General features: G+C 41.9%; 1 protein-coding gene across 6 annotated transcripts in view; it reads left to right on the forward strand.

Moving 5' to 3' along the window:
* FLT3 (fms related receptor tyrosine kinase 3) overlaps positions 1–14,780 on the forward strand; it is a 30,818-nt gene extending 16,038 nt beyond the window's left edge. For 4 of the 6 annotated variants that reach the window (XM_015852061.2, XM_015852060.2, XM_032442149.1 and 1 more), the window contains 16 exons: positions 155–320; positions 3,732–3,838; positions 6,029–6,140; positions 7,496–7,674; positions 8,880–8,992; positions 9,088–9,220; positions 9,311–9,415; positions 10,268–10,378; positions 11,336–11,489; positions 11,829–11,959; positions 12,319–12,443; positions 12,822–12,944; positions 13,257–13,368; positions 13,491–13,590; positions 13,732–13,837; positions 14,236–14,780. In XM_015852061.2, coding sequence (XP_015707547.1) covers positions 155–320; positions 3,732–3,838; positions 6,029–6,140; positions 7,496–7,674; positions 8,880–8,992; positions 9,088–9,220; positions 9,311–9,415; positions 10,268–10,378; positions 11,336–11,489; positions 11,829–11,959; positions 12,319–12,443; positions 12,822–12,944; positions 13,257–13,368; positions 13,491–13,590; positions 13,732–13,837; positions 14,236–14,370 — 2,012 coding nt within the window. In that variant the 3' untranslated portion in view covers positions 14,371–14,780. Of the gene's footprint in view, positions 1–154; positions 321–3,731; positions 3,839–6,028; positions 6,141–7,495; positions 7,675–8,879; positions 8,993–9,087; positions 9,221–9,310; positions 9,416–10,267; positions 10,379–11,335; positions 11,490–11,828; positions 11,960–12,318; positions 12,444–12,821; positions 12,945–13,256; positions 13,369–13,490; positions 13,591–13,731; positions 13,838–14,235 lie in introns of those variants that run through there. The other 2 variants (XM_015852063.2, XM_015852064.1) reach the window with 2 other exon arrangements.
* Positions 14,781–15,872: the final 1,092 nt, after the last annotated feature.

Consider the following 15,872-nt stretch of genomic DNA (forward strand, 5'->3'; position numbering starts at 1 on the left):
TTTGATTAACAGGATGCCTTCTGTGATGTAACAGGGTACTTTATTTTTCACTTGTGACAACTGAAGCAAAAACACAGATGTCAGAACTCATTCATTGAACAGTTCAATCTTTTTAACACAGTATCAATATTATCTTGTTTGGTTTTTTTTTCAGAAAAGGGCTTTATAAATATTACCGATTCTAAAGAAGATTTTGAAATCGGTGATGAAGAGTTTTGCTTTGAGGTTAACTTCACAGCGTATCCACCAGTTAAATGCGTGTGGCTTTTTTCCCAGAGAACATTTCCATGTAGGCAAAGTTACAGTGAGGATGGACGAAGGTACTGAAATGTTTCGATATCATTTCAAATGTTTTCATTTCGTGTCTTATTATCATCCATATTTTGTGCTCTCTTTGTATTTTTTATATGCTTTCTCAGGCGATAAAGCCATGTTAACTAATGGTAGTCCAATGGTAATTTGGCTTCCAACAGCTATTTGTTTAGATAACCTATAGAATCTCCTTATTATCCATGAGATAATAAACACATTGGTAAGTTATGCATCTTTTCAGATTATATACATTTTGCCATTCTCCTCTCTGACATAATTTCTCAGTTACAACACCTTTGCGGTACTCACACTGGATCTCAAGTTCTGTATGTTCCCCTTTTGTCATCCTGTCCTTAATGATGTTCCCAGTATCTTTGCTATTGCTCAAATCGAGCCTGGGGCCCTGTAGTTTCCCAAGCTGCCTTTAGATCTGTTCAGCTCTGTCTGTGCCACAGAAACACACTGTTCTGCTAATTACCTAGGTCATGTATTCTTCCATTGTTGCAAAACATGTTGTGAATAAACCCGTTATTTATCTACCTTTTCTGTTATTTCCTAAAATGAAGTTCTGGCACAAGTCCCGTTTAAGGCTAATGTTTTCTCAATTCCCCAGGCTTTCAAATCTCTTGATAAGATTATCTAATTTCCTTCAGAGTTTCTTTCAAAGTAGTCCCATACTTTCAAGGTAACAGCTCTTATTCACCTTACTGAAAATAAAGCCACGCTGCCTTTGTAAAGCATTAGCTTTAAAACAAAGCAAGATGTAGGCAGATGTTAATCTACCCACACCAATTTCCTTACATATTCCTATCGTCTCCTAAAAACCTTGTCACAGCCTTGATTTTCACCTTTTTTTTGCTTCATTCCCAAAGTATTTTTGATACATCTGATCATATCCACTAGCTTCTCAAGTCATCTTCACAACAGACTGACCTATTTGTTGCATCAGAAGGATATTGGAGTCAGATCTCTGCATGTTTCAGAGATAGTTCAGTGGAGATCAGTAAACTGTCATATCCTGGCAGTGACCACAGGAACTCTGTCCCTGCTGATAAAGTGAGGACTGTCATCAAACTTTGATAATGCCGGTGACTAATCTGCATGCCTGATGTGGGCTAGGCAGGTCTGTTCTTTGTGGTCTGATTTTGGAAATGAGGTCTCATGGGACAGCCGTGAGAATTTGCTCATCTTTGCCCGATAATACCAGATTTACTTGCTTAGTGGCTCTCATGGACTTGTTAGGAGTAGGATTCATTTTTCCTTAGACTCTTGGCAGCTAGTGCAACTTGATCCAGATAAGAAGGTGCTATGGCATGAGCCAACAATAACAACTTTGAGAGATTTGACGTAGCTTAGGTAACCCATTAATCAGAAGAGAGCAGCTGCTGGTGGCCTCCATGCATGCGTCACCTCAGACAACCTCTGTTGTCTAGGCCCAGTGGGGCTAGGGGACTGCTCCCACCTGTGGCCCCACACCATTGGAGCTTGCCCAGGAAGAGCTGAGGGTTTTGTTCAGCTTGGTGTCTCTAGAAGCAGTAAGGGGAATGAAGTGAGGGAATTCTGCCTACAAGCTGTAACACCATAGGTCTGAACGTAATTTCAAAGCAGAAGATCTCTCAAAACAGCATGAAAAACATCAACACATACCTTAACGTATTCTGAGTCTAACTTTGCTCATTTTAGTCAACTCCTGTGTAATCCCATCCCACACTTCTACTTTACTCCTTTCATATCCTTTTTCATTTCCTGTTTTTCCCTTTTCTGATTTCTGTCATTTCCTTATCAAGCTGTTCTTCCTGATTACAAACCGTATTAAATTGTATTAATTAACTCTGACCCCTTCTTTAGCTTTTGATTTCAAGTCCCAGTGATTCATCTCTCTGTCAATGCCCTTATGTTTTCACTGATTGCTTCAGAATTCCCATTTTCTATCTGCTTTTGTTGCCTGTGTTCTATCACACTGATGATTTTCACTTCCCTCCTAAGAGCAAATGAGTTTTCACATACATAATAACTTCTGTTAGATTTATATTATTTATTTCACGTCCCCATAGACTCTCAGATATCTAAGTCATTCTTTTCTAATGATTTTCTCATTATTTCATTAGGGTTTAATCCTTCAGACCTAGGATTTCAAAAGCACCAAATGGTTTGTGGTTTGACCTGCCGTTGAGGCAGCTTAAAAGGGATCTGAGCTCAGAAAAATCCCTTGAGTTCCAGGGACATCATTGAGGCCATTTCAGATGAAGACATTCAAAATCCAGTAACTTGATATGGACATGTTGCATTCATCAGAAGGCAAAATTCCTGGTAGTTTCTGTGTCAGTTTTCTTGCATTAGAATTATGTGATGATACTTGGTGTCTTAGTTCTTGCTTGATATCATGTTTAATGAGCAAGATCTTGCTTTGTCTTGCTTTTTCTATTGCCAGTATGGTCTTTTAATGTTTACTTCCAACTCCCTGGAAAAATAGAATCATAGAATATCCTGAGTTGGAAGAAACCCACACAATCACTGAGATCAACCACTGGCTCCACACAGCACCACCCCAAATCCAAACTCTGTGTCTGAGGGCACTGTCCAAATGTGGATGATCTGCAAAAGATGACATTTAAATCTACCAATCATTCTGATAAAAATAACCTAACCAAAAGGACAAAAATAGGACACTAACATTGTAAGGTGATATATTCCCCTCTCCCTGTCTCTTCCTCACTCAATTGGTCAGTCATGCCTCAGTCTTTATTTCACTGTAGTCCTCTGCTAATAATTTCTTCTCAGGGACTTCTTAGAGCTCTCCTTCACTGTTTCCACTGTCACAAGCATTTTCCTGCAGGTCTGGGTCTTGGGTCTTGGTTTCTTACCATCCATTGGGCCACAGGCCATAGTGGTTAGCAGAAGTCTGCACAAATTTCTTGACTCTTTCTCTCATTGAAACCGAGTTTCAGATGATGAACTCATTTCCGAGTTTCCATTAGACATTCTGGTGTGGGGAGGTTTATCTTGTATGATCCTAACTATCTCACTTCTCTTTCATAATAGTTCTTATTGTATCAGCTAAACACTCACATGGAAATCCTTCAGAGAGCAGAGAACTTGAATCTTTGCTGATCTTAGCATCTGCACCAGGATGTGTCATACAGCTTGTCTTCCAATGGTCACAAAATTACAACCCTACAGCCCAGATGCACACAAGGAAATGTGAAAAAAAAATTGCAAGGTGAAATTAGTACTGCAAGGAGAAAGAAATTCCAAGACATTTACATTCTTTCTGGATTAATTTAAACAATTTAGTCTGTATTCATCATTAGAAGGTGTTGAATTGTTTCAAAGATGTATATTTTTTAATATTAGCTGCATCTAGAACCTGTTTTCAAGACAGCCTTTTGTCCTTTTCCCCCCTTTTCTTTGCTCCACAGCATTTCATCGAAGTTCTGCAACCATCATCACCGTTCTGGGATCTATATATTTTATGCTGAAAATGATGATACGGTCATGACGAAAAAATTCACTTTGTACGTGAGAAGTAAGTGAGAAAATAATCCCTGTAACGATGTGGCCAAATCTGAGAGGGAGAACATTGATCTCTCAATCAGGGTTTATCACTGATGCAAATGGAGGTTACATGCTGTTTTTCACTTTTGCTGTGGCATACAGTAGAAGAGATACAACTAAATATTCATTGTCTCCATCCATTTTGAGCTTAGGTGGCTTAAATTCCAGAGTGATCTCTGCCTAGATATTGAATTCTATGATCTAGTGATCTCCTAGTGAATGAGGGATAGCCCATTGACAGTGTCTCCCACAGTATTCTTCTGGAGAGCTGGCAGCCCACAGCTTGGACAGGTACACTCTTTGCTGGGTAAAAAAGCTGAGGGATCTGGAAAACAGGCCTGATAAGGAGCAGCTGACAGAGCTGGGATTGTTCAGTCTGGAGAAGAGGAGGCTCAGGAGTAAGCTTATCACTCTTTACAACTATCTGAAGGGATGCTGTGGTGATGTGGGTGTTGATCTCCTCTCCCATGTAACTAGTAATAGGGATAGAGGGAATGGCCTTGAGTTGTGCCAGAAGTGATTCAGGTTGGACATTAGGAAATACTTCTCAGAGAGACTGGTCAGGCACTGGAATGGGTTGCCCAGGGAGGTCGTGAAGTCAATGCCCCTGGAGGTGTCCAAGAAATATTAAGATGTTATACTAAGGGATATGGTTAGTGGGAAATATTGGTGGCAGGTGGATGGTTGGACTGGATGATCTTTGAGGTCTCTTTCAACCTTGGTGCTTCTATGATTCTATGAATTAAACTGTATTTTGCTTTTCAAAGAAATCAATATACTTGAGTACTTGAGCATGTCTTTGAATATCTGATTTCAAGATCCACAAAGCCAGAGTACGTCTCTTATTTAGATGCTTTGAGTTAGATATTTCGACCTCATGTTCTCCATAATAACTATCTGGGAGAGTTTTTGGCCTCCTTTATTTCATGACAGAGCGCAAGATGACCTGAGTCTTAATTTAATGGGTAGAAGTGAACCACTGATAATATCCCCACAGCCAACATAGCAAAAGGTGACTACCAGCAGGAAAGGTCAGTGTTAAGTTCTGCAGGGCTGGTGAAAGAACATCCAGCTTGGGGATAGCTTTGTCCCAGCTTTAGTCCAAGTGGACATATTGTGTGGAGTTAAATATCTTCACATAAAGGATGGACGAATTCTCCATTACATTTCCTCTTAGCCATGAGCACCATGCTGGGGTCATACAGGCTCACAGAGAAGATATGTCCTTTCTCCACATTCTCCACACTCAGTGCCTGGATCATGATTTTGCTTTGTTTTCTTCCATTTTTAGTAATAAAGCTGTGGAAATGAAATGGTAAATACCAAGAGTCCACTAATCAAATCAGAGAAGGAAGTTATTCTCTTCTTCTCCGCTTAGTTTACTGTCAACAGAAGGGACAAAATAAGAGAAATTAGTCATATACTAAAAATAAAAAATAAAAAAAAATAAAAAAGAACAACATTTCTAAAGAAAACCACAAAACCTAGGAACCCTTTGAAATACAGTGGCTGTATTTTAACCCTACAGAGACAGAACATACATGACTCCTGGAGAGTGCCAGAAACACTCATTAGGTGGTAGCTTTTTGTGGTTAGTTTATGTCTTTCTTTTTGTTTTGTTTTGTTTTACTGAAGACATTTGTGAGTTAGAGAGGTTCATGAAGGCTGAAGCACCTCAGACATACCTGCCTGCAGCTGAAATGCGTGCACAGTCTTGGTTGGTGTACATGGTTATCTCTATTCTGAGCCTTGGTTGTAGCTTCAACCACTGCTCCATACTGGAAAACTGCAGAGCAGCCAACTTCATGCACATTTTGTCTGAGCCAGAGAACCAGAAGTGGGCTGCCAGGGCAATGCTGGGGCTGAATGCTTGTTCTTAGTAAGAAAAGAAGAAGTTAAGATTTCCAGTTTTGGCTCTGCTGTTGCTTTGGTCTGGCTGTGCACATGTAGAGAAGTGGCTACTGCCCTTGCCCACAGCACCAAGGCGAAGGGGCTAGAGGAAAGGGAAGAGCTGAGGGCTGCAGCGAGCTCCCATGATGTCATCCAGGTGGGCTATTTTGCAGCCACAGAAGCAGATTGGGGTCTCAGCAGATGTAGTTTTATCACATGAAGTTTTTAGTTACCAGACCATTGACAGTTGTCTTGTGTCATCTGGTTGCAGGAAAACCTGAAGTAACAATGCAGTTGTTGTTCAAGCAGATCTACTGCATTGCTGACAGCTATCCGGCCTCATCCTGGGTTTGGAGGAACTGTCCTGACCTGAACTCATCCAAGTAAATAGTTCTCCCTCTTTTCAATTAGTTGCAAAGAGTATATCTGAGTGATTCTTAAATGAAGAAAATGAGATATTGTGGCCCACTCCAGGGGAATCACAGTCACCAAAACTAGGGAGAATTTTCAGTGTTGTTGTTGGCACTGAATAAAATCTGTAAGGATATGTATCCCAGACTCTTCATACTGAAATAAATCCCCCCATCTCCTCAAACACATATCTACAGTCAAAGCTGGGGGGCATTCAAAGAATGTGCTAGTTAGTATGGGTTTGATTAATTGGTTAAGCTTTGGTTAATACAGCTGTTGCAATGACCTGTAGCCACTAAAGTCAGTGTGAGTGTTTCCAGTAAAGTCAGTGAGAGTGTTTCCATTTCCTCTATTTATTCAGGGCAATGAGTCAGGCCCTAAAATTTCATGAGAAGCTGAGACAGCATTGAGCTGTTTAATGAATTCTGTAGCTTTTATTTTGGATGTGCCAAAAACCAATAATCCCACAGTTGTAGAAAAGCACCAGGTCAAATCATCTTTTGGAAGATTATGTGTAAAACTCTGAGCATTTCAAATAGATAAGAAAGAATTACGTAGACAACTTTCTCATCCATATCTCTGCAAAGGCTTCTGAACATCAATCTGTTTGTGTAGAAACTGAAGAAGAAAGAAAACATCCAGCTAGAGAGTTTCAGATTCCCCTTAAAACAGCTTTCTGGAAAAAGAAAGTGCTGTGGTTTTTTCTTTTCTTGAGAACTTCCACAAGCAGAAAATAATCCTATATGCTGAGCTTTATTAACTCACCTATTCTTTTATGTGGACAGGAAGTTAAGCAGTGAGTTGGTGAATGACAGAAAAGTAATAAGTGGAGACTATCCTTTCACTCAGGTATAAGGTTCTGTATTTCTACATGTTGTATCTTAAATAAGCCATTTGTGTAGAATGGATGTTCTCCATTTTAGGCCTTGAGTGAGAGAAACTTGTGGCTGAAATTGCATCTTCTGAATGGAAGGAGTCAGAACTTTTGCTTTGAGTTCATGCTGTACTGGCTGTTTTAGTAGCAGCTCAAGTGGCAAAGTAAAAGCACAAGCAATAGGAACAGAAGGAAAGTGTGAACCCAGTGTGGAAGCAGAGGACCCGTTTAATCTCCTGCCTACCTTGCCACATTTATCACAAATACATGACACTGAAAACCTTTCTCTAGCAGTGACAAAAATATAAAAATAAAAATAATAAAGCAATTCATCTGTCCTTATATTCCTCCTTTCCAATGCAGATGTAAGACTTGTTTTGAAACATCCCAGCTTCTCCACTGGGAAAAGTACGTGCAAGCCAAAAATCAGAACTGGACTCCTTTGTTTTCCAGCTGTACTGAAGAAATCAAGGAAGGGATCCAGAACTTCCTGCCAGAAAGGAGATCTCTGGGGTCATGGATTTCGAGCAGTATTCTAGATGTAAAGGAGACAGCAAGAACGTTCTCTGTTGAATGCTGTGCAAGCAATTTGGTTGGCTCCAGCTGCAGAAAGAGCTTCATTAATATGTCAGGTACCAGAACTGAGTGTTTTAGTGTCATGGTAGCACCTGTGATATTTTTTATCTGGCTAAATGACTGTTCTGTAACAGCACTAAGAGGGAAAACACAAACACTGTGTGTATGCTGTATGGGGAGTGGTGGGTGAAAGGGAGACATATGTCTCTTCTCTAATCCCAAAGCATAGACCCCCTCCATTAAAAAGAGCAGAAATCCTACAAGAATCAGAAGTGCAGGATGGAATCATGACAATGTTGGAATCTGCTTTCTTTATTTCCTCTTAGTAACCTCCACCTTGAAACTGGACCATCAGCTTTGGGAAGAGCTGAAGCCACGCTGGTAGCTGGGGGCAGCTGCTGGCTCTTGCTCCTGTCCTAGAGCAGGCACATGAGGAACAGATCCCTGGTTTGGGATCTGCTGTGCCATCTCTCTTCATGTAGGTCCCATGCAAAATTGCTCCCTTATTGACCAAGGAAATCAATATGATTATTTGTCCATCCACTTAACATTTGTTACTCCATGCACATCCCATAGGGCAAAATATTTCAGTTCCAGGAAGCATGCTCTGGCATCTGAGGAATGTTTTGAAGCACCCAGGTATTCTCAGCACAAAGATTTCCTTTGTTGGGGACAAGCAAGTTGTTTGCTGCTTTTGATCACAGCTGACATAAGCTGTGACCACTGATAGAAGTTGAGCATTTCTGTTGAAATGGCAGTAGGAAGTAAGCCTAATCCTTGTGCTCTTAGAAACTACCATAATATGAAGGCAGACCTCATGTAGCACTTCCTCACTCAACAGTGCTTATTTGTATGACCTTGGCTAGGTAAGGGAGTTTCTTTCTGAGCAGCAGAACAATTTTTGAAGCAGTTTTTGTGCAGTCCATCCACTGATGCTGGCTGGAGGAAGGTGCAAGGAAAGAGGAGGGAAGACTAGAAAAGGAATTTCTTACTTCTGCTTATACTCACAAAGTCCAGCCCATGGAAGATACCAGCACCCTGAGATGCATTGGTTCATGTACTATGTTTCTTTAAATTAAAGCAGATATCAGAACTACCCACAGCTCCCTGCTCAGCTCCTTGCTCTACTTGTGGCTCCATTTCACTCCCAGCACAGAGGAAGCTCAGATGTGAAATGGCTGCAAACAGTAAAAGCTGAACTGCTGCCGGCTCTCCTTGTGCCCTAATCACAGTCTCTGGTAGTAACATTTCTCTTTTAAAGTTGCAGGAACTGTTTCTTCTCTGCCAGACAACGCTGCACTCTATGTCTTTGCTGGGTTTATCTTCCTGTTGATCACTTTTGTGTGTGTACTCATTTGTCATAAATACAACAAGGTAAAAATGAACATCAGTACCTGCTCCTTCTTTTGTTCTTACCACGCTCTTTCTTCTTCTCTAAGACTTTTTCTCCATTTTTTTTCCTTCCCAAGCAATTTAGATATGAAAGCCAGTTGCAAATGATTCAGGTGACTGGACCGTTGGATAATGAGTACATCTACGTTGACTTCCGTGAATATGAATATGACCTCAAATGGGAATTTCCCAGGGAAAACCTGGAATTTGGTGAGTAGTCTGCAAGGCAAACCGTACTGTTGGAGTGGCAGCCCATGCTGTACCACCTACTCATAACACTGGGTCTATTGTGTCTTGTAGGACAGGTTCTCGGCTCTGGGGCTTTTGGGAAAGTGGTAAATGCTACAGCTTATGGAATAAGCAAAGCAGGAGACTCGGTGCAGGTTGCAGTCAAAATGCTAAAAGGTACAATAAACTCTGGGAGATTTTTGCAAGCAGTGATTCTATTGACTCCAAAGCAGAAGCAGCATGGAATCCCTTTAAATGGACTTTCAGCAGTTAGACCTCACAAATGCTTGGTTCCTAAACCTTTCTATAATGCTTTCTAAAAGCACGTTTCATCTTTGGAAGGTGTTGCTGAGGAGCTTTCTTCCTGCAGCATGTTGTATTTAGTACAACACAGCAGAGAAGATCTGTATTGTATGGGGAAGAATGGAGCTGTTGCATATGCTTTGCCTCCTGTATCAGAGCAAGCTTGTTTGCAGAACATCTCCAGCAAATCTTCCTGTAACCCATTCTTGAGGACACAAAACCACTTATTTTCATCCTTCCCTATAGGACAAGAATCTTAAACTTCAGGTTCTTCTTGCTGCTTACTCTGGCTATTCTCTCCTCCCATAAAAGCAGAGTCCAGAAGTGAGTATCCCTGGCAGCCAACAGAGCTCACCAATGGGCCTGCACAGCCAGTGCAGTCTCCCAGCCCATTGTCCCTTCTTTGCATCCATGCACCTGCTTTGTTTGCTCCATCCACTGCTTTATTGATGTCTTTATGGGAATCTGTCTTGATTATTCCAGCTCTTATCTCCAATTCTCTGATGCCACAAGGACTGAATACTTCCTGAAAAGCAAACCTAAAGGTCCTGCTGAAATACACTATGGCCTGCTTAGCTCTGCCGTGCCATACTTTTTTAGCATGTCCTCAAATAAACTGAATACAATTCTTTTAAAATGAATATTTGAATGTGACAGAGCATCACAACCATTTGCATTTATACTTCTTGGCTGGAGGTTTACAGATATGTGTAATTACTCTCTCAGAAAAGTCTGACACTTCAGAAAAAGATGCTCTGATGTCTGAGCTGAAGATGATGACTCACATTGGAAGCCATGAGAATATTGTGAACCTGCTAGGAGCCTGCACTGTGTCAGGTAACTTGCTCTTGTGGTACCAATTAAAACTGTTAGACTAATGAAGGCTCCTGAACAGAAAAGAAAGATTAAAATCTGATAATTGGTGGCAGTATTAAAAAATCCAAGCCTTATTTAATTACTTATATTATCACTAATTAGTTAATGAGTGGCTAGTGATATCGCTAAGGATATTGTTGTCCCAAGAAGTCCAGCTGTGGCCAATCCAGCAGTGAAGAGCAGAGGATAGACAGGAGCTGAAGACAGATCCCCTCAGGAGAAAGTTCAGGGTTTTACCTGTCCATGTCAGAATCATAGAATTACCCAGGTTGGAAAAGACCTTGATCATCAAGTCCAACTGCAGCCTAACCAGTACCCTAACTCTAAAAACCCTCCACTAAATCATATCCCTGAGCACCACATCCAAACGGCTCGTAATAGAAATATATGGGCATTAAAATGTCCATAAATTCGTATTCATTCCTTCTGAGCCAGTGTAAGACTTCAGGGGTGATGCGAGGCTACTCCAAGCATCATTCATTCTGCTCCTGCAGTCTTGTAAGGGCTTTCCTCTTGGCCTGCCTGGGCCAGGGATTGAATGTATTTTTCCTTTCTTTGTAGATAAATGAAAGGCCGTAAGTCATAATACTCATTAACACGATGATTAGCAGGGGTCACATTTTATTGCTGAGAACTAGCGCACCTTTATAACTTGTGCCCCCAGCCCCAGTGCTGTTGGCATGGGGAACGGTCTTCATCAGGAGTTGAAGTCCACCTTGAGAGATGGACCACAGGGGAAGTTCAGTTGCGTACACTTTCCAAAGGGATTTCCACCGTGTCTACAGTTCATTTACCTAAGTAGGGGAGATGATTGGGATAATTAATATAAATCAATCCTGGAAAGATAGGACATCCCTAAGAGCTTAATGGGAACACTGCTATAGATAGCAGAAGATGTTTACATTTCAAATATTTCAGGACCAATCTACTTGATTTTTGAATACTGTTGCTATGGTGACCTTCTCAACTACTTAAGGAGCAAGAGAGAAAAATTTCACTGGACTCTGACTGATATTTTTAAACAACACAACTTCAGTTTCTATCACAATATCTGTTCGGACCAAAATTCCAGGTAAGACATTCAGCAATAGTTTAATACTTTGTAAAGCTCTTTTTAGCTGCATTCTTAGCTGTACTGTGAACAGGTGTAATGACTGAACTCTTGAGAGTCTGCACCCTTTAAGAAGTAAGGCCTTGGAAAGACCTGAAATTTGATTGTGCCTAAAATGTTCCTATCACTTATCAAAGGACCAGAAATCTCTTGTTTCTGCTTTAAGTTTTGAGAAAACCATGTCTGTGCTCAGGTTTTTATTAGTCATAATGGAACAGGATATTTCCCTGTAAAACAGTTTGCATTTAGTAGATCATGTTTTCCACTGCGTAACCATGAAAAATCTATCACCCTTGCCAGGAAGGGAACCCACCTGAAATATGGTGTGAACATGGATCTGTATGGAGAGGATGAACTCAAAGTCACACAGATAAGCCAAAACATAAATATGACCTCTGGACCAAATGGGATTGCACTCTGTTCTAAGGAGGGTAAAAGATTAATCACTCTTATCTCTAGTAATTCTGTTACTCTTGTATTTATTATATTATTGATCTAGCTTGGCTAGACTTAGCAACACAAGGGGTCCTTCTCTGTTGCCTCTCTTCCCTCCTGTCAGAAATGTATTTTGCTGGAGAAGGATTTAACATTTAATAGCTCAGGCTTATGTTTCTGGTCATACTATACACGGTGTGAAAATATTTTGTGTCTGAGCAAAGAATGCAAAAGATGAATGCTCTTCTTAATGTTGTTTCTGGTAGGAGAGGTGAAAACCCCTATAACAGCCAATAGTGTTAATCAGGTAGTAAGGGAGTCTATGGAAAGTACGTATTCTGGTTATTTTTTACAGATGAAATGAAGTGTGCAAGCAGACAGATGGATGAAGAAGAGGATTTTAATGTGCTCACTTTTGAAGACCTTTTATGCTTCGCTTGTCAAGTTGCCAAAGGAATGGAGTTTCTTGAGTCCAAATCGGTATTGGTGAAGGGCAGCAAATCGTTTAGATAGAAAAGACAGCAAAAACATGTCAGCCTATTAAAATACAGACAGAGGAAGAGAGCCACACAGTGGCAGACTTGAAGTAAACCTCCTTCCCCAGCTCTGTACCAAAAACTGGCCCGCACTTGTAGGCATAGCCCTGAGTAAGAAGCAGAGGCTGCACCACACGCTTCTGCCTACCCTGACACTGTCCTCAGCCAGGACAAACCAGGGACTGCCCAGCTTGCTCACCCTGCATAGAGTTTTAGAGGAAAGGGGCAGCAATTCACCAAGCCCTGTGTGAAGCCACAAACCAGGTATATTTTTCCCTCTGATATCGAATGCTGCAGTGTTAACCCATCCTATCCCTCTTAGTGCATTCACAGAGACCTCGCTGCCCGCAATATACTGGTGACCCATGGGAAAGTCATGAAAATATGTGATTTTGGCCTTGCCAGAGATGTCGTGAATGATTCCAATTACATTGTCCGGGGCAATGTGAGTTCATGAGTGTTTTTCATGATATTTTAAGAATTATAAGGAACCAAGAAAGGGAAGCCTTACATTTTCAGATTCTTTTTAACACTGTAGATAACTGCATAAACAGTGCAGAAGTCTCACTTTGTCTGCCCTTGAGAAATGCAGATTCTTAGTTTGCAGTTAGCTAAAATAAGGTAGTAGTTCAGAGAGAGGTCAAGCTTTTAACTTAACAGACATGAATTGTTTCTAGCTAAGCAGTGAGAGCTACAGCAATGCACATAGTGAGCCTATATCATGGCATGACCTGCCTTCCTTTCTGCAACTGCACAGGTTCGCTTACCCGTCAAATGGATGGCTCCTGAAAGCTTATTTGAGGGGATGTACACCTTGAAGAGTGATGTTTGGTCTTACGGAATACTGCTGTGGGAAATATTCTCTCTGGGTGTGTTCTGTAATGTAGCAAAAGAACACTGCTTGCCTTTGGCTGTTCATCAGACTTGAGCTGGATCTGCTCTCTGTGTACTCCATAGTCCTGAGTGCAGTTTTTCTGCCATATTTTCCCAGGTGTAAACCCCTACCCTGGCATTCAAGTTGATGCAAACTTCTACAAACTAATTAAAAGCGGATTTAAAATGGACCGACCTTATTATGCCACAAGACACATGTAAGTGGGCTTGTTGGCTCTTTTTTCCTTCTCCGGATCATGCACTGAGTGGCCTTCATGGAAATGGGGGTCCATTTCCATGAAGGCCCTTACCAGACTCCAACAGCTCACATGTTTTCTATCATCTCCTTGCTCCCACAGCTATTATGTGATGCAGTCCTGCTGGGCACTGGACTCCAGAAGAAGACCCACATTTTCCCAGCTGGTTTCTTCTCTTGCCTGTCAGCTGGTAGAGGCAGAGGGAGCAGTAAGTAAACACAGGAAGAAGAAAAGCTTTATTTTGGGGGGGCCCTATAGATTACAATCTGTTTTCTCTTTTTGTGGTGGAACAGGCTGCCCTGGGAAGCAGTGGAGTCCTTGAGGTGTTCAAGAAGCACGTAGATGTGGCACCGAAGGACATAGTTAGTGGACATGGTGGTGATGGTTGGACTATATGATCTTAGAGGTCTTTTCCAACAGTAATGATTCTATGATTCAGTGAGATGTGACAGACCTGAGCATGGCTCTCCCATGGTGTGCAGGGATGTCTCTTCTAGGAGGAGGTCTGCACCCTACCAGTGCCTGCTTCAGCACGAGAAAAGCAGTTCTTTGAGAACAATGCATTCTAATAGAAGGTATCCTTTGTTTCCTCTTTCCAATCTCTAGGTTTACCAGAACATGGAGAAAACTGTTTCTCCACCCAAATCCAACAACAAAACTAACCCACGTACAAGTAAGGATGAAGAATCTCTTCTGTCCCCAGCTCTGCTCCAACATGAAAACTCTCATGCTGAGAAATGAACTGGGTCCTGGACTTGATCTCAGTATTCTCCTGAACTCCATGTAGCATAAGTGCTTCACATCACCACTAAGATGTTATCACCTGCTGCTCTATTCACATTTCTGATGGGACAGTCCATGTTCATGTTGTCTTGAGGAGAAGACACAGCAGTTCATTTCTTTCACTTCAACAAGCACGTCTGTAATAAAACAGGTACAGCTGTCTTTTAGCCATCCCTCTGTGACCAGATATGTCTTCACTGGTTTTATGTAAGCAGTATCTAACACCCAGCTCCCAGCCTGACTGCATAAACTTGGCTGCCTAAGATGAGAGCACATCTCTTTAACTTGCCTTCAGATTCCCAGGGCAATAAGAAGAGGCTCAGTATTTTGTTAACACAGCTAAAAATACACATTATTGTCATGATGGGGTCTGGGGATTTGTAAACGTGCCTTTCATGGTGTCTAATGAGATACATTTGTCTGTACCTCAGTGAATCAAGGTCAGAATATACTGGTTAATAGTCTTGCTCTCTTTAATATCTTACAAAGTGTCAACTGCAAATAGGGTTTCCAGTGTTATAAACTAATGAGTGTTTGGATAGAATGTGATGTCATGTAAACTGAGCTGCTCTTTACTAACACTGCCTGGAAAGAATTCATGTTTTAATACAGCAATTATGAACTGTATATTTATAGAATCATAGAGTCCTTAGTGTTGGAAGGGACCTTTAAAGGCTGCCTAGTCCAACTCCCTTGCAATGAGCAGGGACGCCGCTGCTCAATCAGGTTTCCCTAGTCCCGATCCAACCTTGCCTTGAGAGTCTCCATGGACGGGGCATCCATCACCTCTCTGGGCAACCTGTTCCAGCGCTTCACTACCTTTATTATAGAAAGAAATGAAGAGGCTGACACTAAGAAGCGGCCCGAAGTTTCTTCCCCCGTCCCCGGCGACTGGCGGCGGCACTAGGGGGAGCTCGGGGACCGCCCTGCGCTGCTCGGGGATCGCTCCGACGGCACGGCGGGGTGCGGGGAGCTCTGTGCGCAGCGAGTTGGCAGCCCCTCCCGTAATGAGTTCTCCGCCAAATCTGTGCCCTGAGTCGCCAGCAGCGCTCACCAAACTACACGATTATAAAATCGTTTGAGCTGGAAGTGACCTTTAAGGGCCATCTAGTCCAACTCCCGGTGATGAGCAGGGACACCTACAGCTCCATCGGGTGCTCAGAGCCCCGTCCAGCCTGACCTTGAGTGTCCCCAGGGATGGGACAAACACCTCTCTGTGCAGCCTGTGCCAGTGCCTCACCACCCTTATAGTAAAAAATTATTTCCTTGTATTCTTGTTAGAGAGTTTTCCTCCCAGTCTAAATCTCTCCTCTTTTAGTTTGAAACTATTTCCCCTGGAGTCCATTCCCTTCTTTCTTACAGCTCCCCTTTAGATACTAAAAGGCTGCTCTCAGGTCTCCCCAGAACCTTCTCTTCTCCAAGCTGAACATCCCCATCTCTCTCAGCCTGTCCTCATAGGG

This window comes from Coturnix japonica, chromosome 1, assembly GCF_001577835.2.
Source record: "Coturnix japonica isolate 7356 chromosome 1, Coturnix japonica 2.1, whole genome shotgun sequence".
NCBI lineage: Eukaryota > Metazoa > Chordata > Aves > Galliformes > Phasianidae > Coturnix > Coturnix japonica.